This window comes from Pungitius pungitius, chromosome 21 (assembly GCF_949316345.1).
Source record: "Pungitius pungitius chromosome 21, fPunPun2.1, whole genome shotgun sequence".
Taxonomy (NCBI): Eukaryota; Metazoa; Chordata; class Actinopteri; order Perciformes; family Gasterosteidae; genus Pungitius; species Pungitius pungitius.
Window position 1 is genome coordinate 3,252,323 of NC_084920.1, and position 23,764 is coordinate 3,276,086.

Genomic DNA, 23,764 nt, shown 5'->3' on the forward strand with positions numbered 1-23,764 from the left:
TGTTTTTCACGGAGATTATGCTGACCGTCCGCCATGTTTTTCTTTTCGCTACCGGGAAACTTGATAGTCACGTGACCTATTTGCAAAGCAATGTAAATGAATGGGCCAAAAGAAACGTAACATAGTAACGTTATTTTGGGGGAAAACGTAACATGACAACGTTTATCACGGTGGACCAACGTAGCCATTTCACGCTTTTTTTGGAGACTGGGTTGGCAATAGAGTGCCCCTTTAAATGATCAGGAAAGATACAAGAGAGTTTAAAACAAAATGAAAATTAAATTACGCTCAAACATTTTAGAAGTTTTACTTGTGTTTCAGGGCATCTGAAGTACATAAAGTGGATTATTGTGCTATTGAATGGGGATTATATTAGTGTATGTCTGTTTGTTTTCATGACCATAATATCCTACGCAATGGATTTATCACAAACCAACCGTTCAGGGGCTGCCACACAAGAACAGAACTCACTTTATATAATAGTGCATCGCAGACAAAGAACTTTGTCTCCAATCCAAAGCTCGGAAATTAAAATCCAACCGCCCAGAAGAGCCCATCGGAAAGGATGCTATTAAAAACATGGCTGTAAATCATCGTACACTGAGCCATAAAACTGCGATCTGCACATCACATCTCGTTAGTCCTGAATCTCATTTTAGATCAAAGATGATAGTTGATCAGCATAACATGAGGCTTTGAAAACATACGGGGCAGTGGGCACTGATGTGCATGAGCGATTCCTCCTGCACCGGCACCACAAGACCAACCCGGCGGCCAGCTGTCAGGTTATTAGAGAGGGGGAGGTTGGGGACCAGAGGGTCACCATTTGATGCCCCTCCAATCGGCTCCGGACACTCGGCCTCCTCCTCCTGGTGGCAGGAAAAGGCAAAAGAAGGGGAGGGAGGACAGTGAAGGGGGAGATGGACCGGAAATGAGCTTGATGACGATGGTGGTGGTGGGGCTGGAAGTGATGATATCGCCGTCATTGCACTCTAAAATCATTCATAGAATATGTTATCGAACAAGAGATTTAACTTTACAACTTACAATCACAATGCTCATGAGTGCAAAATGTTCTTTGACGAGAAAGGATGAATTAGAATATATTCAAATATGTAATGAGATAACAAATAGAGAAAGACCCAGGAAGCATCAGCACTTTATTGTGCAATATGTTTTATTTCTGTTATGAAGCTAAATGATGTTTAACAAGGACGCACCATTTCATGAAACTGAAATATTAAGTCTGACATATTTGAATTTTTTGTCAATTGTATGTTGACTTAAAGTTCTGTTGATTTGAATAAAACAAAAAATAATATATCTAAGACGTTTTTTGAAACTATGAAATTCCACAATGAAAATTCTTATAAAGGCTCGGTTGTGAGACTATTGGTCAGTTTAATGTATTCCACATTTATCCATCGCATTGCGTTGCAAATGTGTTTTATTTGCAAAATATTGCATTCCGATCTTCCCAGTGAAGTTTTTTTTTAGCAGGAAACTGTACACGCGTCATTTATAACATGGAGGCGATTCGTCATGTTCAAACTGACGGCAGCTGCCTCAGTGACGTCATGAAAGAAAAGTAGGCGGAGAGAGAAAGCATGAGAGAGAGGAGACGTGACCCAGTCCTCTGTTGTTAAGACCAATAATAATAATAATAATAGTAATAATATTAGTAATGCATCTGATGTCTCGGGCTGTGTCTCCTCCGCCGTGAGACCAAGCACCGGCGCCGGCTGTCAGCGGCTCTGCTGCGGGGCGACGTCGTCTCCTGGCGGCCGGCAGTGAATGAGGAGGACCGGTGGCCGACAGGGAGCGGTCCTTTCATCCCGGGGCTGCCTCCTCGCCGGATGGAGACCGGCTGTGTGCAGGCGGCGATGGCCACGGGAGAGGCCTCGAGGAAAGGGGGGTCGCTTCGGAACGTGGCGGTGGAGCGCAGGAACCTCATCGCGGTCTGCAGGTCAGTCCATCTATTATCCAACAATAGACATGTAGTATCATAGATTAAACATGTACTTTAACATGCACGCTTACATCATTCTCATAATACGCCATTATATATATATATATAAATATATGTGTGTGTGGGGGGTGTGTGTGTGTGTGTGTATTATAGTGTATCATACACATGCACAATCAGGCAAGCCACTGACCCGGTTCTGTGTGAGTTTAGCAGTGTCATCTTTGTCAGTGCAGTTTATTACCCCCCCCCCCCCACCTCATCCCCTCCCTCACCTCCTCCCAATGGCGTGGTTGCTATGACGAAAACCTTCCTGGGGCAAGGACTAGCTGGCCCCCCAGGGATGCAGGGCGGGGGGAGGCAGGGGGGGGGGGCTGTACTTTAGGTCCTGATTGAATGAAGGTTTTACCTTACATGCACTTTGCACATTATTATACAGTGTGTTCAAAGAGCCAAACTATCTCAGTGTTTACATAAATCTATTCTCCAACATGCTGTCACATCGTTAGCATCTCATCTAACGCATGCTGTATTTTATCATTTTTATAAAAACAAAGGATCAAATGATGTGTAATGCAAAGAGCCTTTTCAGCTCCCGACAGCTCTCTGTGGTGCATTTAGGCGGCTTTCGGCTCAGTATTTTTTATTTTCCGGGCCCACGGCTTTGGAATACTGTGTTCACTCACTCAGTTGTGGCTCATAGTGCCGACTGCTGTTTTCAGCTAAATAGCTCTAAAATGACTAAGCAAAAAAAAAAGAAAGACACGGTAAGTGAACTTATTGAAGCTTCTAGCCCTCCATGAGCCAGATATTTCCCTCAGGACACCACAATCAGAGCAAAAAGAGGAGCAAATTGTGCAGGTTAAAATAAACATAACGGATTAAGTTGGATTTAGTCTTTTTCAAAAGAACATGGTAGTAAAATACAAATGCGGTCACATCTCCTGTCACACAGTATGTTGTGGAACCCACGAGACTGCACCTCTCTGCTCTGCTGGGCTGAGCTCAATGAGACATTGTTGTGTCTGGAACAAAGGCGAGTGAAATCACTTGGCCGCCATTTGTGTCTGAGGGAGCGACTGTGTGCGGCAGAGGTCACGTCGACCCGGGCTGGGCTCCATTATGCCCCTTGTTGCCCCACAGCAGAGGTGTGGACTCAAGTCACGTGACTTGGACTCAAGTGCACTTCCAAAGATCCAAAGATTTACATTTACTTTACTTCATTTTATTCTCCTGATTTTGTATTTTTTACAGGTTAAGTGGTCCTTGTTTTAAGAAATGACTCTTTTGGTAAAATGCTACAAAAAGTGTTGTTAAAGTGCTGAAAAATATTCAAATCTCATGGGCTTGACTTGAGATGCACTTGGTGCCCATTGTGCCCCAAATGATTTCTCCTCATCTCTGGACAAACAGCATTTGGCAGGTGTTCTTGCAGCAAATGGACCTTTTGAATTATTTAGTCTCCGGGAAGATATTAAGTGGAGTGGTGCATTCAGCAGAAGGATAATGTTGCCTTAAATAAACAGAATGGCGTTTACATGTTATGGCAGGAGGTCACCGTTTAAATATGCAGGGACATCTTTACACTAGAATCCATTGGTTGTTTCTAATATTTAGCTATGCTAGCTGTGTAAGGATGCCACTTTGGTTTAGAATCAAATATCGTAACAACTATGCATCACCATCAGTGTCTTATATTATATTTAACGTTTCAATTCATCCACTTAACTCATTTTCATTCATTCAATTTAATTTATTTTCCCAAATACCTTTCTCCCGACAGTCGATATAATTCAAACTGTTAATCCTGGTGTAATTGGCTGAATGTGTTTTCCTAATTTATGAATATACTCAAAGTGCAAACAAGGACTACAGTGCATAGAGCAGAAACAGAAACTTTAAGGTGTTAAATCAGACTAGAGTCAAAAGTTCAAGCTCCCCACTGAGACGTCGGCGCTTCCTGCAAACCTTTCACAAGCGGCTTCTTCGCAGTAAATGGGTGAGTCATCCGGATGTGGATGACACCTATAAATTATTACATACAACCGAAACAAAAAAAGCTGCATCCAATGATCTGCTCACTCCTCTATTCCCATGAGGGCTTAATTGCTGGCAAACCAAACCCTGTTTAAAAGAGTTCCCCTTCTCTTCTGTAGGTTTTCGGTGAAGACGCTGTTGGAGAAGTACACAGCCGAACCAATCGATGATTCCTCCGAGGAGTTCATCAATTTCGCCGCCATCCTGGAGCACATCCTCAGCCACCGATTCAAAGGTGACGCGCCTGCAGGGATGTTCGTCCTGCATTGACTGCATTTTAAAGAAAATAAAAAAAATCGAGAGAAAGAAATTCACATGTTCAACATATCAGCATGACGCGGTATGACAACGTGGGCGTGTTCGCTGGTCTCCTAGGGACCGGCAGCTGGTTCGATGGTCAGAGGAGTTACTGGGACTACGTCCGCATGGCCTGCGCCAAAGTCCCCAACAGCTGCATCGGCAGCATCGAGAGCATGGAGAACATCAGCAGCTCCCGGGCCAAGGCGAGAGGAGGCGCCGCACAAACCCCGTTTCACGGTCATAGTGCTGGGAGTGAGGGTATTGACACGTACAGTGGTTACAATGGTTCATTTTGTGATTGCTTCAGGGGCGAGCCTGGATCAGAGTCGCCCTGATGGAGAAGAGGCTGTCTGAATACATGGCAACTGCTCTGAGGGACGGCAGAACAACCAGGTTGGAGGCCACACACACACACACACACACAACTACTACACAACTACCAAAAACCACCTTCTCACATGCTGGTGTTTGACTCCTTCAGGAGGTTCTATGCAGAGGGAGCCATCGTGTTGAGAGAGGAAGCCACGGTCCTCACTGGGATGCTCATCGGTCTCGGAGCCATAGATTTCAGGTGAGCTGACTTATTATTCCGGGACATTTTATTGTTATAGACAGGTACGCATCTTCTTTTTTTTACTTGTCGGTGTGGTTTTGCCTCCATAGTTTCTGTCTGAAAGGGGAGGCGTTGGATGGGAAATCCTCGGCGGTGATTGACTACACACCGTACTTGAAGTTCTCACAAAGGTAAAAAAGCTTCGACCCAACAGACTTAATGGGATTAATCCCCATAACTTAAATTCTTGAAAACACAATACGTCGTGATACTGAGGGGCTGAATGAACAATTTGCGCCCCGTTGCAGCTACGAGTACCTGAGCGACGATGACGATCGGCAGAGCGTCGACAGCAGCACCAGCGACGACAGCGTCCCCGATCACCCGTACGTCCCCCTGGTCCCCGACGAGGACAGCTGGAGCACAAGGTGCCGCAAGATGGAGCAGAGGTTCAAGATCGTCAACGCTCAAAAGGTGTGCGGCCATGTTTTTGCGGTGAATACACAGCACCGTGTTGCTTGAAGAAGCAACTGGGTCGATAGTGTCATGTCCTCAACATGTAAAGGGTGAGCAGGCCCCAAAATACAGTCAAACATTACTAAATAGTTTATGTTACACACCGAGCACCTCGGATGGACAGTGTCTAACACGAGTGTCCAAAGGGTGGACATTTCCTTTCAGTCGGTGTGGATGTGCGTTGTCAGGGTTACCTGGAGGAGCTGGTGCGCCTGCGTGAGTCCCAGCTGAAGAACACAGAAACAGAGAACAAGAGGCTGAAGGCCCGACTGGAGGAGCTGCAGAGCCACAGCACACAGGAGAAGAAGGACCTGGAGAACATAGTCCTGGAGCTTCAGGAGCAGATGTGGGTGATTTCAGGGCGCTGTTCCTCCCTTAAAAAACACTTTTTCATTGGTTTAGCTGAAGGTTTCCACGGGGCTGGGTCTGATCACTTCTCAGTAACGAATTCCTCTTGTTCGGCAGGACCAGCCTGATTCCACGTGACTCCAACCACCTGGCCAAAAACCTCTCAATCCCTCTGGTCAACCAGTGGCCGGCGCCGCAGCCGCACAAAAGCCAAGACGACGTCAAGCTGTTCCGCAGGTTTGAATCCAAAAAGCCGACTCTGCAGATGTACTACGTAGCGCAACCGCTGAGTTTGCCCCCGTGTCGACCTGCAGGAGGAGCTTCCCGAGCAGCGAGCTGCTGTCCGTGGACATCAGCCTGGACTCGGACTCCCAGAGAACTGAGGGGAAGCAGAATGGCGGAGCCTGGTGCACAGGTGACATTTTGCACAACCGGTTCTCATGAGTTTCTAAGTAAGTAAGCGGCGCGCGCGCACACATGCGGATACACACGCTTGATTTGTCCCACCCTTTGTACGTCTGTGCCCGCCTCCTTCAGAAAAGGACTACACCCCCTCCATGGTGGGCCTCTGTGGGTCCTTGGCCTCCCTCCGCAGCTGTAAGTCTCTGGCGAGCCTCAAGTCCAGCGAGTGCCTGGTGAACATCAGCGCAGAGAACAGCCCCGTCCCGTCTCCCTGCTGGGGGGCGCCAAAGACTCACCGCCGACCGCTTAACTGACCCAGAGCACACTGCAAGAATACTTTTGTGGCCCTTATGTGAGTCCCTGTACCTTTCTGCTGGCGCTGTCTTAACTTCAACCTTTTAAGAATTTGTAAAAAAAAAAATTAAAAAAAAAAAAAAAAAGAGTAGCTTGGTTGTCTGCGATTGTCCAGCGAAGCGGAAGCGCTGCTGCATTTGCCCCACGGCCTGCTGTCTTCGGGCTGTCTTGACACGATCAAGTGTCTCCTGGAATGCAGACGGCCGGTTCCAGTTCGGTGTTCCCTCACGTCTCGAAGCTTCTGTCACATCTGCAGCAGGTCGCATTAATCAGAACCCAGCTGGTGTTGTCCTGCGTGTATCTGCCCGCTTGTCTGCGTCCGATCAGTCTGTCAGCGTATCTCATTCTCATCTCATTCTGCCTCTTGCATAATAACGGCAGCGCAGGGTGGAGGAGCCCGTATAATCTTCTAGGGAACAGAAACTATGGTTTGCCATATTATATTGCATTATTAACAGAGACATTTTAAAAAAGAGAGGCTTATGCTGTGCTGAGTTAAAATTGCCGCAGGGACTTAGGATGAAACCTATTCGGATTTAACAGCTTTGTGTGGAGTTAGAATAAATAAAAGGTTGTTTTCAATCATGCTGTAGGTTAGACACAGATTTTGGACGTGACACTAAAGACCCGTCAGGCTGAAAAGGTTTGCAGAGCCACTACAATGTGAACATTGAAATTAGACTTAAAATCTATTGCATATAAATGCAAAGTGCATTATGACTATGCAGAATGAATGTTTTCATTGTCTTTTACAACAAACCTGGCATTATGAAGTAGTTTTATCGGGAGAGGAATAGTGAATGTGCAACAAGTGTTTGTCATTTTAATTTTTGACTCTGTTTTCTGTGTTCTTTTTGTATTTGAATACATTTCTTGACATACTTACTTGTATGATTTACCACCATGTAAATTGCAGTCCCGTGTATTGCTGTTGAAAGTTGGGATGTATTGTATTATTTCAAACTGCAATAAAACTGCCTTTTTTTTAAGCATTCCACGTAATAGTGTGAACAGGTATGTATGGTTCCCAGACAACATGTTTGACTCTATTTATTTCAGGAGCAACATCATTAGGTGTTATACAAGCCTGAGTAATAGTAATTTGTACATGGTAAATAAGATGAACATGTAACGTTAGATCGACGGTAGCGTTGCCATCGTTAGCATATTAGCATGATGAGGTTAGCATGTAGCTCATGTAGCCTGTGTAGACTCTTTTGTTGATTGGTTGCCATTTGGCCACGCACAAATTACAGCTTGAATTCAGACACAAACACAAACACCAGGAAAAATCAAATGAGCTGTAAATGAATAGCTGACATCAAGACAAGTGGACCTACTGTATGTAACTACACGCTCTCTGCCCTCTGCAGGGGTCACTTTTTGTTTCTTTGGCCGCCGCTGAAGCTCCGTTAGCTTTGTGAAGCCTGACATTGTCCCTGCGTCTGAAATATATTGTGTGAGGTCATAGGTTAGGATCATTCATTCATTAGGACGGACAAATACACAGAGCTGAACAAACAGCATCTCAAGGTCCTTTGGTAAACGCTGGAAATGCTTTATGTAGGAGAGACATTCCAGATCGACATACTGTCCAATTATCTGCCTGGCTGTAAAATAAATGGATTCCGGAGGGTGGGGGAAAGTTGGTTATAGTCAACCCACGGCTTTGTCTTTTGCCGTTTTGGTAAAGTGACATGAATTGTTGAGTGCAAATGCACAAGATAGATGAGCAGGTTCAGCACTTCACCCCTCCGCGATAAAGCAAATTCACTCCCATTATGGTGCGCCAGATGCACGAGTGTGTTATCTGAGCGAGGGCCGAGGTCTCGTGAATTAGACCACATTTTGGGCCAGCTCGGTGTGGGGGGGCGACAATGAGAGTTTTCGTGCTGGTCTAGGATCTGCGCCCAAAAAGTTAATACCAGGTTATCTCTACACCCTTCTCTTGCCCGACCATTGGCACTCCCTTTTAGAAAGTGTCTGGACATTTATCTCCCATCACGCAGACTCAGGCACACACACACCACCCAAAACCACTTCACAGTCCACCCAGATGGTGAGCACACACCCATCTGAGGTGCTTTAATAGGCCTCACGATGGTGTGAGGAAATATTTACTGAATAACAGTTTTAAAATATATGCAGGTCATATATACTTATATATAAAAAGTACATATATATATATATTATTTAGCAAAACTTTGTCATTGACGTTGATCGATGGATAGATATATTGATATTAACTTAACTAACTCAATTCAATAAAATGAACTAATTAAACAATATTACAAAATATTTGGTTGTGAAAAACATTATAACAAAAAGTCTGCATTCATTTTTGTCCAGTATTGAATCTAAGACTGAATCGATGTGTGCTTCATGTTCTCTGAGACGGAAATTAACTGTCAAAGTAATACTGAGATCTTTCTTCAAGATCACCCCGTGCAATAATCCAGTGATAAAATACTCACAAAATATACTTAGTATAGTAACAAAGTAACAAAAGCAAAAGTACTCATTATTTATTATGACACGATCCCCCATTTCAAAATACTCAAATTAAATGCATATATTTTAGGATTTGTAGTTTAAAAACACATGTCAATTTGAATGCTTTGACTAAAATATAAAACAAACAACATTAATAACGTTTTCAAAAGTTTTCCATTCATTTCCTCAAACACAACTAACAGTTGTAACTCTCCATGGACAGCCCTCAAAAGTTTGTATTTCTTACTACAGAGTAATCAGTGAAGAGATATGAATCGTGGGCGATGACGGCAGCTACGCTGTCCATGGGTCTGACAGATTGATGGTAAATTAACCAATAGGATTAAAGTACGATGCTAAATCAACCAATCAAAAGTGAGACACCGGGTCTGACCCCGCCCCCCAACATAATTAAATCCACACCAGCGTGCTGGTGGAGGTGTTTAGAGGAAGCATCGTAGTGGGGAAGTTAGTGCGAGTGTTCTGGGCCATCATTTAACAATCTCCAGCCCGAGAAAAACAAAATGAAGAACACCTCCAGACGGTCACAGAAGACGTAGGACTTGACGTGAAGGTGACTTAAAACAAACAACTGGAACCGCTTCCTCCTTCGACGAGAGAGAGAGAGTGAGAGAGAGAGAAAGCGAGAGAGGAGGGGGGGAGAGAGAATATCTCAACATCCTCACAAAGAAACTTTTTCTTGCTAGGCTGCTAGCTCGGCTCACGAGCCAGAGGGCAGAAACTGAACCCGATAAAGCCGCGGACTCTGTGGCACTTCGTTCGCCGAGGCCTCCTCCGTCGAGCTAACGCGTCCTCGGGGGCTTTTTGTTTCCTTCGTCCGCGTGTGACCGAAGCCTGACTTTTGTAACGGTTTCTTCTTCTTCTTCTTCTTCTTCTTCTTCAGTAGCCACCGTCACCAGCGGAGAGGAGAGGGTTTTTCAGCTGACCCGCCGGACCTCCTCTTCTCCGTACGCAGGAGTGTTTGGTCCCGGAGATGTTTTCCGGTGAGATGTCTGGTCGGATCGGAGTCGGGCAGATCCGGGCGGCTGCTTTGGGTCCACAGCCCCTGAAGGCCACGGTTCCCTATCAGCTGACCGGCAGGTCTCGACCCCACCGCAGAGATGGGAAGTCGGGTATGAGCCGCACACACCTGTCACAGCTCGTGGATCACGTAGCAAACTTGAGACGTGTGACCTGTCAAAGGGACAGTCTTCGAGGAGACGAATCTAGCATGCCAATCAATAAGGTCAATAAGGTCAGCAGAGTCCTTGCAGGCCTCTAGTTTGTCCCAGCAGGACGGTCAATGTAGTAATCATCACGAAATACACTTAATATGAAAGTGTGACGTGATTATGAGGATATTTAATGACACATTTTAATCGTACAACATTTTTCATAGTAATCAAAGACACGTTACACTAAAATAATGAAATGTGCAAAGAAAAGCTATACACTAAGAACTAATGGTGATAATAATACCACATTGACATGATTTCAGTCTGGAATTGGTGGATAAATATGTTTTACTATTTTGATTAATGAAATACCAGCATGCTTCAACAAGCATATCAGAAAAAAGTAGTGTAAAGATGACTTTAAATAAATTATTCTTGTTACAACAAATTCATCTTTTTGATGTAGGAGTTGTCCACATCAGCTTGTTTTTAAAATGAGCGAAGTTCTATATGCTATGTGTCGGTGTTATGTTAAATTAAAAAGCCGATTCCTTTGACAGCTGGAAAGCCCAAACCGCAGCAGCAGCAGCTGCAGCAGCTGAGCTGTGGCATGAGGCGGACCATGTCTCTCGATGCCATCATCGGGCCGTACCTGCAGGGACACTGGCCCAAAGAACCAGAGGGCCAGAGCTGCCCGTCTCGCAAGGACAAGTCTACCCAGGTCGGCTCCAGATGAAGAATTTGTGATCATAATAATGTTGAAATGACTGGAATGCACGGCCCGCCCACAGACGCCTTCCCACGTTTTGGGAGTTCTGTCGCTTCAAGCCGTTAACGGCTTCAGGGGGGAGGGTCGGGTTACGTTGAGAGAAGGGCTCGTCGTTTGAGATGGGAAGGAAGTGGATAAGCGGCAGAGGAAGGGAAGGAGGGAGTGTCCGCAGCCTGCACAGCTATTGCACAGCGAGAACCGCAGACGTGAGAACGAGCCTTGAAGAGTCAGCTGATGAGCTCGTTTTTTTTTTTTTTTTTTTTCAGGCTGCACCCGTCCTCGCCTCTGCTCTGGCACTCGCCACTGCTCTTCTGTTGCCCACATCCTCCCCGCCGCCCTCCCCTCCTCTCTTTGTTTTTCAGTCACTTCTGCTCATTCGCACGTCGACTTGTGCAAAGAGAGAGTCTGTGGGTGTGGACGGTGTGATGTGGCTGCAGAGCACAACGAGCTCTGCCAAGTGTGCAGCTTTGGTTAAAGATGTGTGAAATCCTGAGATGTTGCGTGACTCAAACGTTTTTATTATATTTTCAACTCCCAACACCATACAGCTTAAGGCCAAAACGTAATCTGAATGCTGATTAAATAGTCACACGGGAACTCATTTGAAAGGTTTAAGTTCTAATGGTCGCTTTCTTCCCCTCCCCAGACCCCAGACTCGTGGTGGGATAAATCCCAGAGCAGGAAAGGGGGCAGCAGCCACAAGCGCTCGGCATCATGGGGCAGCGCTGAGCATCTGCGAGAGGTGAATCTATGTCATCCAGTTCAGCAAACGCATGTTGTTATTACAAACAGATTGAGTAATGCAGAAGTGGGGAGAGAGAGAGAGAGAGACGGAGAAAGCAAGCTCTTTTAAAAAAAAAAAAAAGGCTGACTCAAACACTTTGATGTGTTGGGCAACAGGAGACCAAATGATCTCATCGACAATGAAACTTCCCTTTTTTTAATTTTTTTTTTTGCTTTAAAAAACCCTTGTTTTTAAACTTGATCAGTTTATCCCAATAATAATAAGAAGAGACCCTTTTGGTAAAGTGTGTTCCATTCGCCAGTTTAAAGCCCTCCCTGCATGCGCGCTGATGACTGACAATAACCTCCGTTTGTTGCAGATCGCTAAACTAAAACAACAGCTGCAGCAGCAGCGCAGCAAACCCGCAGTCTCAGGGGGGCACGACAAAGGCCGCCAGCGGGGATACCCTCCGGGGAGCTGTAGCCTGGGAACTAATCAGGTACCATGGCAGCGTTGGCACACATAAACACACACGTGCACTACCAACTGCGGTACCACGCATCATCTCTGCCGTCGTGCACCAGGCGGTGCGGCTCATCGCAGGAAGTGAATGAAACGAGACGCGTTCGGTTTCCCCGACGACTCAACAGGAAGACCACCACGTATCACAATGTTTCTGCTTTTAACAAAAGCGAAATGCGCTGTTCTGCGCTTTTTGCGTCCTCAGACTCCGCCTATTACCATCCCCCTGTCGACGCTGGTCCCTCGACTCCGCTGCAGTGTGGAGGGCCTCAACCAGGAGCTGGAGGGCATGTTCATCTGCCAGCCTCTGCATCCCCAGCACAGGGTAACTGTCACCTATCCTGCACACATTAGACACACACACGTGTGTGTGATGCTTCGGCGCTTGACGTCTTGTGTCCTTTCCGCCTGTTCAGCTCCTCGAGGTCCCAGACGGTCACCGGGCTCCGGTACCCCCGCAGAGCCGCAGCAGTGGATCTCAGAGCGACATGGCCACCATGCATTCTTCCTCTTCCTCTTCGTCCTCGCCCAGCTCCTCTCCAACAAACATCTGCAGCTCCCCACCTCCCCTCCAATATGCACCGCTGGATCGGCACCAAGGTCAGCGAAGTATAGGTATAACAAGTCACAAGTTCACAGGTTGCAAATGGGTCCTTTTTACTTAATTTGATCATTTTGGCAGGTCTATGCCATGGATCTATCATTTCACATTCAAAACAATCTGAAACCACTTATCCTTTTGCACAAAGCTTGTCTGTCCTCGTCTATTTTTTTCAATTATGTGGAGATGATATTGACGTGTCTTGTTTGTTTCTTTCCCCCCGTTGCTAACCAGACGGCACAGAGGTGGTCCTCCCGTCTCCGCCCTCCTCCCAGAGTGAGGCAGACGTCTCTCTGCTGATGCTGTCGTCCCCGGGGCCCAACAAGAGCTGCTGCTTCCAGAGAGAGCCACCGGAGGGCTGCGAAAAGATCCGAGTCTGGGAGGAGACCAGGTACGTCTGTTTATCCAAACGGAACCGACAACATGGCTGGGGACCCCCTGAACTAAACCCCTTACCAGCTAGTACATTGTTTTTTTATTTTACATTTTCCGCTCTGCCACTCTGAAAGACATGTGGTGATGGAGTGCTGCCCTCAACGAGGCCCTCTGGTGGTGATCCTCCAAATCATTCGCCCTGGATTTATACTACTGTATATCCAGACACGACCCGCCATTTAATCAGTCCGCCAGAGCCCATGTGATTACTTCTGGCATAACGATGTGTCCCGTCTCCTCTCGTCCCGTAGCACTCCACGCCAGCACAAGCCGGCCCTCATCTCCTCCTGCCCGGACCCCAACAAGGTAAACTTCACCCCGCACGGGGGCTCGGCCTTCTGCCCCGTGAGCCTCCTCAAGCCCCTGCTCCCCTCCATGGAGCTGTTGTTCCGCAGCCTGGCCGTGTCTCCGGCGGGCAGCTGCTCGGTCCAGGAGACGAGCTGTTGCCAGGCGACGTCGTCTGGCAACCGGCCGTCTCCCGCAGATCCTCCTTGCGCCGCCGCAGCGATGGCAGAGGGCTCCGGGGAGGGGCTCGCCTTCTGATTACAGATTTGTTGATGTTGCTTTATTTTAGGAAAGGATCATTCCTCTTCTATAACGATTTTTTTTAAATGATCTAATTTTGAAAAATAATATTGGGGGGAAAAAATTATATAAATTGTACGCTACTTGTTTTGGGTGTTTGTCATTTCGTAATCCAAAGATTATTATTTCTGGCCAAACACACGTGTGACATACAGGGTTGTCTTATTCTACTCTAGTCTTAAGGTGATTTGTTGCTCACATGCTTCACAGTCTGTTTCCCCAAAGAAGCCATAACGCACACTTAAATTCCTTATATTATACTGTTTGTTTTTTCAAACTCATCGCTGTCCAACATGTTATGAGTCTGGGTCAAGTAAGAAAAACTATTCCTCGAGATATGTGCTTGTTTCGAAGTACTCAAAGATTCTTATCTAACCTTACCCTACACCTGTTGCTGGTGTACAAAGAGCGACAAATCAGTTGGACATTTACCTGATTTTAAAAAAGTAAATAAATTAAAGTATAAAAAGACACAATGAAATCACATTTAGATATTGTAGACTAAAGAAGGTCGTCCATTTGGACCTTTTGGATCTAAATGCTTCAGTGCATTCATTCCTGCTTTAAAGGTTGTACAAATGTTATTCTTGGTCTTGTTTTCTGGAAGAAGGAAAAAAAGTATCTTTTGCATATGTAAACGGATATAGAAAAAAAAAAAAACCCTGTTATTCCTTGATGTTCTAGACGTCTGCTCGATGGTGGATGTTTATCGTTTGGAGGTCTCGCAGCCTAGTTGACAACCAGTAGTCGTGTAGATTTATCACCCAATGTTTCTCTCTAAAGATTTTCACGTTCTTCTGACAAGTTGATGTTCAAATAGTTTTATTTCTGGTAGACATGTTTGCACAAATTGAACTGCTACTTTTGAGTCGCAATTCTTTTTTTTTTTTGTATTCACTTTTGTATTTTTAAGAGTAGCATTGTGTATTCCCTACATCTTTCTTCAAGTACCTGCAACATAAGCTAAAAAAACTGTCTTAGTTTTGTTTTGTCAGTATAATTGAGGCGTTACATGAGATACTGTATCTGGTGCATTTTTATGCACTTCCAGGAGAGGGTTTTAGTGTGTGTGTGTGTGTGTGTGTGTGTGTGTGTGTGTGTGTGTGTGTGTGTGTGTGTGTGTGTGTGTGTGTGTGTGTGTGTGTGTGTGTGTGTGTGTGTGTGACTATAGTATGATTGTTTGACTTATTATTTTAGTATTCTGGTCAAATACTGATTGTTTGAAACATTGAGGCTTATTTTGAAAGACAATTTCAATGTTTTATGAATCTGTGTGTTGATGCTGGGAGGGGGGAATGATATGCCGTTATCTCAGGTTCTGTCCAAATAAATATATAATTGATAATGTGTTGTCATGGTGACTTATTATGTGTGTGTGAATTCTAAATACAGTCGTTAACAGGAAACCCCCCACTATGGGCACGCTTCCGTCATCCAGCTGTTGCAGTTGCATTGTGGGACTGGCTGATTGGGTGGGGAGGGGAGGTTGTGTGCAGTTCACTTCAGACCCGCGTGGAAAGACGCACGAGACGCTCCTCACCGGCAGCAGGTAGCCTACTCTGTTCACCGGACCCTCCGCGCGCATCGACCGACATGTTGGGCGTCGTCGCCAAGCAGCTGAAGAGCCATCCGGCGGTGAGTCGCACGCGCCGGGTTCCTTCACAGCGAGCCGGTGACATTGCAGGAGCCGGCGAGGACGCGATGCGCGCGGCCGCTTCCTCCCCCCCCCCCAAATACCTCAACGTTAATTGTCGGACGTGCGATCAAGCGTTAGTTATTCAGCTGGGTTTTTAAATCCTTTTCTCCGGTAATGAGGATTTTACGGCGTTTATTTATAAGTCCGATGCGACAGATTTGTGTTTTTATCCACTCTAATAAGCCGCGGATTTCAGGCTTTAAACTGATTAACAAAACCCATTTACCACCAAATCAATTGCGCATTGTAATCCATATTTGTCTTATCTTAAACTACTAGATTCTTGTGATTCCTTCATTCTGTTGAGGCTTCCCTGTTTTATCTTTTCTTTCACTGAGCTTCATAATATGATTATTTAGTAGAAAATTAGAGCCGCCCGTTGCGATGACACACGAACAAATTAAAAGAGGCGAAATCCCTTGCATCGACTCGTTTTGAAATGTGCCAAACGTCGTCAGTGTGGCAGAATGCGCGGCTTCCCTGTAGGAGGCATCGGTGCGCGCACACGGCCATGTCCGTAGGTCGCTGCGGCACGTACCGTACATTATCTGTACGCCCTCCACACCGGCACGACGCACCGAGTCTGAATGTCAAGGTCGACCGGGTGAAACGGCGCGCGTCCATACTGACAGGCGCGTGACCATGTTTCCAACGTGCAATGTATGGTTTATATAAGGAAAGGTGGTGGAAGAAGCACTGACATGTTATGGAGAACCCTATACAAATACAAATACAGCCATTTTTAATCTATTCAAGTAATAAGTAATGCTTTTATTGAACCTCCCGTGAATCATTTACTGGACTGACGAAAGGTGAACTGAGATGTAGGCTCGCCATGAAGTTATTTAATAAAAAGTCCTGTGTTAACGCCTCTCGAACCCAAAACCCTCTGGAATATAGAATAGTAACTCGCCGTTGTTGGTTACGTTGTCCTAGTTTCACAGATTACGTCTCGATACCAAACATGCATTGGAATTACTTTCTCATCTCCTTCACTCACCAGCTCATCCCTCTCTTCATCTTCATCGGTGGCGGAGCAACCATGAGCGTGATGTACTTGGCTCGGCTGGCTCTGAAAAACCCCGACGTCTCGTAAGTCTCCAGTACATCTGGTCTGTTCGTCCTCCTCGGCCCTCGCTGAGCTTTTTAGGAAACCTCAGAGTGAGTTTGCATATATTTTCATTTCCTCAGATGGGATCGCAAGAACAACCCTGAGCCCTGGAACAACTTGCAGCCCAATCAGCAGTACAAAGTATGAGCTTTTATTTTGCATCAGTGAAGCCGTTTAGAATATGTTTCTTTAAGAGGCTGCTTGGTTAGGTTCAAACCCCAAGCCATGTAGTTCCCTGTTGGATTGCTTTAAAATCCATTCTGCCCCCCTCGTACTGACGGTGCACTTCTCTTTGCTGTATTTGCAGCTCTTCAAAGTTAACATGGACTACTCCAAGCTGAAGAAGGACAGGCCGGATTTCTAAGTCACTGTGACTTCACACCTCCAACTTCGACACAGTCGTCGGTGTGGGGAGCCCTTTGCACTTTTTAGAAAACCTATACTCATGACATATGAAGGTTGAGTCGCACTGCGTGCTGCACTCATTAATTTATGTTAATTTAAGTTCCCAATGTGAAGGGAGGAAGGGATCCTTCACATATCCGTGACTGTATGAATAAAACAGGCGGCCACCTGTTTTTACTATAATGAAGAATTTATTTTTGACTTCATGTTAATTATTAAAACGATTGTAATCTCACAAGTGTGTTTATTTGTTTTTGTTCAGTTTTAGGTCACAATATCTCAGATGAAAGACTAAATCACCCAAGAAATTACTCAGGAGTTTTATACATTAGTAATTGTTGGTGTTTGTACCATTAGTCAAGTTTCATGAATGGTTCACATAATGATGCAAAGTAAGCAGAGTTTGTTAATCAGTTGAGCTAATGAACTATTGAAATAAGAAATCCAATCATTTTCTGTCTTTTATGAGGTTTTATAGTCATCCACATTGGACAGGGTGGGGAGGGACTTCATGAAATTATTATAGTTGGTTGAGGAGAGGAACCTTCTTCTTTTTATTATTATTTAATGCATCTACCTGGTATTTCAGGAGAACAGACCACCTCCGAGTCATGTATAAGTGTACTGTAATGTAAAATATAATTTGATATTTCTTTATCAAACTGAGCTCTATGTTATCTATCGAGTCTTCACTAGGCGGCGGTAACCCTCCGGTTGGTGGCAAACCCCCATTCAAAAGAGAAGAAGAAAGTTGTCTTCTCGCGAGATTTCACTTGAAAATAACGCGGGACACTGTGAGCAATGTATCCGTTGAATTACAGTGACAGCATCCAGTCACTCGCAGGGTAACAAATGTTTAACTAACTTGTAATAAACAACCCTGTTTTCAGCTTTGCGCCGTTTTCTGTAATACTTTCCGGATCTGTAACAACGCAGTTCATCACGGTAAACGCGATTGTTTACCGTTGGCCAGCGTTTTTTTAGCTACCACCAGCTGACCCAACGTTAGCTCTGTTTAGCTAACTTTAGCTCCGTTTCCAAATGGACCCCACGGAGGATTTGTCTGCTCGCGTCCTGCTGCAACATATCCTCAGCACCGAGCCCACCAGGACGCCCATCACCCGCAGGTAGCCTCCCATTAAAGAGTCAAGTTTATTGGTGTTGCAATCGTTTTGTATCCATAACCTTTAACTAACAATAGCCAAGGCTATGGTAGTGACGTTAGCTAATGCTAAGCCAATGTTTTTGACCCCTAGATCTATGGGTCAATAACTTAATTTAATTGTCAGGTGGTCGCCAGTGCTAAATACATGACGTCTAAGTTTTAATTAAACATAGTCACAGGTGACATCTGAAAAAAAAACAAAATCTCACTGATATTGCATCCAACGAACCTGACAGCAAAGGTGAAGTCATCTGTCAAAAGAAAACTTAATTTTTTGCTTGATAAAAAAGGAGCCCTGCGACTTGTATTGAACTAATTATGACCCATCTTGTCCGAAGTGCTTCCAAAGCAAGGACTACCACCGCGACCCCGAGCAGCGCCAGAAGGAGCAAGAAAGATGCTCGTGGCCAAACCCCGCAGGACATCCTGCGACGAAGCCTGAGGCACAAATTACGCCAGGTGAGAAAGTAGAGCTGCGCTGCTGCTGCTGATGATGATGATGATGATCACCATTTTGTTGATTCTATTGACAATTTAAACATTGACCTTCTCTCTCAGAGTATAACCAGACCCAGCGTCACAAAGGCGGCCTCGGCCTCCGTCGTGCACGGACGGCTGAGCACGCCGGCCCCGACCTCGTTGCTGCTCGATGATGGAGACACACCGAGGCACATACTTAGGAACATCCTGCGAACAGGTGTGTGCATTGTCTTAATTAACACAGGATGTTGCAGCCGTTTGTCGTTCTTTTTTTTTTTTTACCGTCATATTGTTTGTAATCTTAATTCAGAGCCTGTGAAGTCTCCTGTGGTTCATGGGAAAGAAGAGTCACCACCATCTTCAGCAGACTTCAGCATCACTGGGAAGCGCACGAGGTGTGTTAAAAAAATTCCATGTGGAATCTTCGCATTTGAGATGTCTGTCAAACAGTAATTTATTATATTGCACTGATAAATCAACTTTTACTATAATTGAACAACAGTCCTGACTTGCAGTCTCTTCTGCAATATTGGCTATATGGCTAAATTATATTGTGTATGTTTAAGAGTTTTAATATTTGCTTTACTTTCAGTATTGAGCTGTCTGGGTTGGATTTGCCTGATATAACTATTGGTATCGCTGCGAGTACCGCAAAAGGACTGGCCAGAAAAAGACCGCGTCGGAGTTTCAATGTGACGGCTTTTGAAAAGCGTCTTAAAGATGGAGAAGGTAGGATTACAGCCACTGATAGGCTTCAATAAAGGGACTTATGAGGGACCCAATCGGGTTTGCTATTTCAGATGTATACATTAACAATAGGGTTCCTGGAGTGTTGTCGTTGGTTGCCGTCAAATATTATAAACCGCATCAAATGAGGAGTTTTATTGACTAGCTGGTGGATTCTTGTGCTTACAGATGTTGGGGAGGAAAATGAACAATCAATAGGCGATCATTCATCACTTGCGTCGTTGAGGTAAAAAAAAGAAGAAAATTCAAGTGAGATTTCTGTTTACAATTTTAACAAGTGAATGTGAATGAATGTTTTGTCTCATTTGTTTTTCAGTTCCACTTCTTTGAGTCTAAAAACTCCCTTTGTGGATCTCCGGACCGAGAGAAAAGGCCTCCAGAGAAGAGTTTCTAACCGTCGGAAGATCACAGTGGAGGAATTTGGGGCTGCTGTTCATAAAAGGCAGACAGGAGGTAATTACAATGACTCTTTGTCCTCTTTTTTTTCCCCCATGTTTATAACTGGTTATTATTGAACCATTCAAATGTACCCTCTAAACCCCCCCCCCCCCCCCCCCCCCAATGTGTCTGTTCACCCAGGAGTAACAAGCTTTGTGCAGGAGGAGCAAGGTCTCAGTGAGACCGCCAACTCCGAAGGCTTCACTTTGGGGTTAAGCAAACTCGGCGAACCTGATATCACGACTGATATCCTCCACTGCAACACGGCCCTCTACCCCCAGCCGGAGTCCATGACCTCCAGCTTTTCAATCATTGCAACCCAGGACAAACCCACCGTGATGGCGTCTCAGCTTCAGCGTCTGATCGAGCAGGAGGAACCGATGGAGGCGGAGCGCAGCGAGCTGGGTGAAGAGAAACCAACCCACGCATTCCCATATGAAGAGGGCGCTGAACCTGAGAACGAGGAGGAAGAAGAAGATGGAGCAGGATCACAAACCAGTGTAAGGAGTGATGCCGACGAGTCTGAGGAAGAGGAGATCAGAGTGGGAACTCACACCGATGCGGAAGACTCTCCAACCGAAGAAGAAGTTGCAGTTGAATCTCAAACCGAAGGAGAACATGGTGGAGTTGATTACCAGCATGAAGAGGACGTTGACGCCAGGACTCAATCCGAGGAGGAGGAGGCTGCTGCAGAGTTTCGAACCGATGATGAAGGTGCGGGTGACTCTCAAACGGAAGAAGAACAAGGTGGAGTTGATTACCAGCATGAAGAGGACATTGACGCCAGGACTCAATCCGAGGAGGAGGAGGAGGAGGAGGCTGCTGCAGAGCTTCGAACCAATGATGAAGGTGCGGGTGACTCTCAAACGGAAGATGTTGCAGTTGAATTTCTTATCGGAGAGGAAGTTGTATTTGAATCTGTAATCGGAGAGGAAGTTGTAGTTGAATCTCAAACCGAAGAGGAAGAGGAAGGCGGTTCTCAAACTGAAGGTGAACTGGATGGAGAAGATTCCCAGAATGAAGAGGATGCTGCACCGGATTCTCAAAGGGAGGAAGAAGATGTATTTGAATCCCAAATTGAAGAAGAGGGCGCTGTTGATCCACGCTCCGTAGCGGATGTTATCGAACATCAAAGCGATCAAGAGGATCCTGCTGCAGATTCTGGATCTGAAGACGAGCATGACGGGAGGCCGGAGGAGGACGGTGCTGAGCCTGACTTGGAGCACGTGAGTCTGAGGGCTCAGCGCTCTGAGGGTGGAGCCATCATGCCTGTCATAGTTGCCGGGGGAGATTTGGCAGACGCCACAGAGGCAGGTAAGGATGTGAAGATGTATAATATATTGTCATATATATATATATATATATATATATATATATCTCAAGGATACTTTAAAGTTGTTTAACAGCTATTATCGTTTGTTTTTCATGTAGGGTGTTCAGAGTCCAGAGCCTACGGTAGCATGGAAATGAACGACCATGAGAGCGGTCAGCGGCATATGGGGGTCACTGAGGTCACCGAGGCCCAGCGACGGACTGGTGCTTTTTACTCAGAGGCCGAGTCCGATGCTGATGAAGAGAACTCGTTCGGTCTTCCCGAGGTGGCTCCTGATGTTGAAGACGGAAGACACCCGAGTGTTGGTTCACCTGAAGTAGATGCTGCCCAGGACTCACCTGAGCAGGTGGAAGAATGGGAGGACGAAGAGGATGATGAAGACAGTGATGGTCAGTCAGTCAGTCTTTTTTATTTTTTTATTTTTTTTGTGCACATGTGTTTTTGTATTGATAGCAGAGTCAATTCTGTTTTTTTTCCCCTCAAAATCTGCAGAGATCCCCAGCAAGACTCCTGCATTCGTCAAACAGAAAATAAACTTTCTTCAGCCCGATCCTCTGGCCTCACCTCAATTTAAGAATATTCAAGCAAGGTAAGCGTTTTGTGACACACAGAAATGTACACAATACATATCAAAATGTACTAGGGGGCACACAACCACGTTTTACTCTGAAAGGCTATAGCAAAGTCAATGGGTTGAGGTTGTTGATATAATCTTTTGAAACCATCTTGAATGTAACTGACAAGCCGTTCCACGATCGGCTGTTGCAGCAGCAGCACAGGCGAAGGTTTTCCTGCTCCTAAACCAAAGCGGGTGAGAAAGAGGGGGAAGGGGCCGGCTAAAAAGGAAACCGACCTTCCTAAGAGCTACCTGATGGCCGTCTTCAAGCACTTTGCCAAAACAAAGGTCTCTACAGATGTTTACCCCGTCCTTAATGAAATGTAAGTAACTTTGACCTTAGAGGTTTTGAGTGTAAGGGGGTTGACCGCGATTTCTACTCTCATCATGCTTCATTGTAATTCACTGTCTCTTCCACAGAATGGATAAATACTTTGACCGGCTGGCGGAGGACTTGGAGACGTATGCGGCTCATGCAAAGAGAAAAACCATAGAGGTCGAAGATGCTGAACTTCTGTTGAAGAGGTAGGTGTGTTCTGTGCTCAGGTGAGCGTGCATGTGGCTTTAGGACTGCATTAATGCTCAGGGTTGGTTCAAGAAGCTATAAACAAAACATTGACATACTCTCCCTTTTTTGGTCAACACCAAATGCAGCAACCGCAAGGTGCTTGTTAAATTACACACAGACTTAAGACATGAAACACATCAATGCACATGGAAAAAGAGCAATACTTACGGGGATGTTAAGGATTATACTGACCTCTAGATGGCCACCTCGAGCTCCATCTTTAGTATGAAAGAAAGGGCCGGTGACTGTGTGGCATGAGCAAGAAGCATAAATAACGTATACGTAACCTCTCTGGAAATGTCTCTCACACCTGTTAGTTGTTTTATTTGTATTTAACCTAACGGGCGTGTTTTTGCACTCTGCAGGCAGGGTTATGTGAGCGACAAGGTGCCGGTGGAAGTGCTCATTGAGAAATATCTTCGTATGGACCAGCGGAAACTTCTGATCCCTATAGCCACCAGTGGAAATGTTGTTATCCCTAAAAAGCGGAGATGAATATGTTTATATAGAGCAAAACCAATGTTGTGTTTTCATCTTATCACTTCTGCATATTAGTTGTGTATTCTTTTGATTTTGACAAATATCTCTATCTAATATTTGGTTTTCTGTAAATGTGTAAATATTTGTTGACAAAAGAAGTGTTTTTAATGATATCTGTGTGGAGTCAAGTGTGACTATAATATACCTGTACGTAATGCAACCTTTGGCTCATTTATCCTTTTGTGTAGTCCTTCAAATTAATAATAGATTTCAAATAAAGGTTTCTGATTCCTATTTTATACATAAGTTGACACTTTTTAACCGCAGTATTCTTCCCGCGGAGCTGCTTTGTGAAAGTTTTAAGCTCCTAATTGTATCTAAGTCATGATAATGCAGACGGACGTGATGTTAGTTTTGCAGGCACGGTGGTGCAGTTAGGCCTGTCTCAGAGGTTTCCACCCACAAACATCACTCCTGAGAATTCCTTCTAAGCAAAGTAATGTAACTGGATAAACGGTTAACCCAAACCTTTTCACTTACGACCCACTTTGGAGGAAGAAAAATGTTCCGGCCCCAACGCAACAAAATTGATCATGTTGAATTTTGATTGGAAAAAAAGGATGTTGTGACTCCAATCTGGCTGCTCATGCTTTTTCAATTAATGAAAATTCAGTTTCACTTTTAAGTGAAACCAGATTGCTTCAAACAAAAAAGAAAGTTCAACCATCTTGTTAGAAAAATGCAAATCAGTTCTGTCTCCAGGAAATAACATATTTTGCTGTAATTAACCTGTTTTGCATTGAACAAGAGATAACAAAGTCCAACCTGTGAAAAACAAAACAAAAAAATAAGTTAAATTATTTGGCTTTAAAGAGTTTTACACTGAACATTATTGCTGTTTTAAAAAGATATGCAAACAAAACAAAAAAATGCATACCAATAAAT

General features: G+C 45.0%; 4 protein-coding genes across 8 annotated transcripts; all 4 read left to right on the forward strand.

Annotated features, from left to right (window-relative positions):
- The first annotated feature begins 1,381 nt into the window (after window positions 1–1,381).
- rundc3ab (RUN domain containing 3Ab) lies at window positions 1,382–7,478 on the forward strand. 2 transcript variants are annotated; one of them, XM_037463306.2, is made up of 11 exons: window positions 1,382–1,966; window positions 4,123–4,238; window positions 4,379–4,506; window positions 4,611–4,696; window positions 4,785–4,874; window positions 4,967–5,047; window positions 5,165–5,330; window positions 5,561–5,718; window positions 5,838–5,957; window positions 6,035–6,135; window positions 6,258–7,478. In XM_037463306.2, exons 1-11 carry the CDS (start codon window positions 1,857–1,859, stop codon window positions 6,434–6,436), a joined length of 1,335 nt encoding a protein of 444 aa, XP_037319203.1. In that variant the 5' UTR covers window positions 1,382–1,856; the 3' UTR covers window positions 6,437–7,478. The 2 variants fall into 2 exon arrangements, with proteins under 2 accessions (XP_037319203.1, XP_037319205.1); XM_037463308.2 differs by having other exon boundaries at window positions 6,035–6,172; window positions 6,258–6,383.
- A 1,324-nt stretch (window positions 7,479–8,802) lies between these two features.
- LOC119212640 (protein FAM117A-like) lies at window positions 8,803–13,807 on the forward strand. 4 transcript variants are annotated; one of them, XM_037463314.2, is made up of 9 exons: window positions 8,803–9,543; window positions 9,874–10,102; window positions 10,705–10,865; window positions 11,560–11,655; window positions 12,017–12,136; window positions 12,365–12,484; window positions 12,576–12,774; window positions 12,995–13,151; window positions 13,447–13,807. In XM_037463314.2, exons 2-9 carry the CDS (start codon window positions 9,964–9,966, stop codon window positions 13,736–13,738), a joined length of 1,284 nt encoding a protein of 427 aa, XP_037319211.2. In that variant the 5' UTR covers window positions 8,803–9,543; window positions 9,874–9,963; the 3' UTR covers window positions 13,739–13,807. The 4 variants fall into 4 exon arrangements, with proteins under 4 accessions (XP_037319211.2, XP_037319212.2, XP_037319210.2 ...); XM_037463315.2 differs by having other exon boundaries at window positions 12,576–12,759; XM_037463313.2 differs by having other exon boundaries at window positions 9,877–10,102.
- A 1,432-nt stretch (window positions 13,808–15,239) lies between these two features.
- Window positions 15,240–17,230, forward strand: ndufa4b (NDUFA4 mitochondrial complex associated b). The gene is made up of 4 exons (XM_037463410.2): window positions 15,240–15,415; window positions 16,480–16,568; window positions 16,668–16,728; window positions 16,895–17,230. The coding sequence occupies exons 1-4, from the start codon at window positions 15,374–15,376 to the stop codon at window positions 16,949–16,951; spliced, it is 249 nt and encodes an 82-aa protein (XP_037319307.1). The 5' UTR covers window positions 15,240–15,373; the 3' UTR covers window positions 16,952–17,230.
- Window positions 17,231–17,366: 136 nt separating this feature from the next.
- On the forward strand, window positions 17,367–23,386 carry cenpt (centromere protein T). The gene is made up of 13 exons (XM_037463196.2): window positions 17,367–18,119; window positions 18,496–18,616; window positions 18,716–18,854; window positions 18,948–19,032; window positions 19,230–19,366; window positions 19,553–19,610; window positions 19,701–19,837; window positions 19,964–21,136; window positions 21,254–21,544; window positions 21,648–21,744; window positions 21,924–22,094; window positions 22,192–22,296; window positions 22,705–23,386. The coding sequence occupies exons 1-13, from the start codon at window positions 18,034–18,036 to the stop codon at window positions 22,832–22,834; spliced, it is 2,730 nt and encodes a 909-aa protein (XP_037319093.2). The 5' UTR covers window positions 17,367–18,033; the 3' UTR covers window positions 22,835–23,386.
- The last annotated feature ends 378 nt before the right edge of the window (window positions 23,387–23,764 follow it).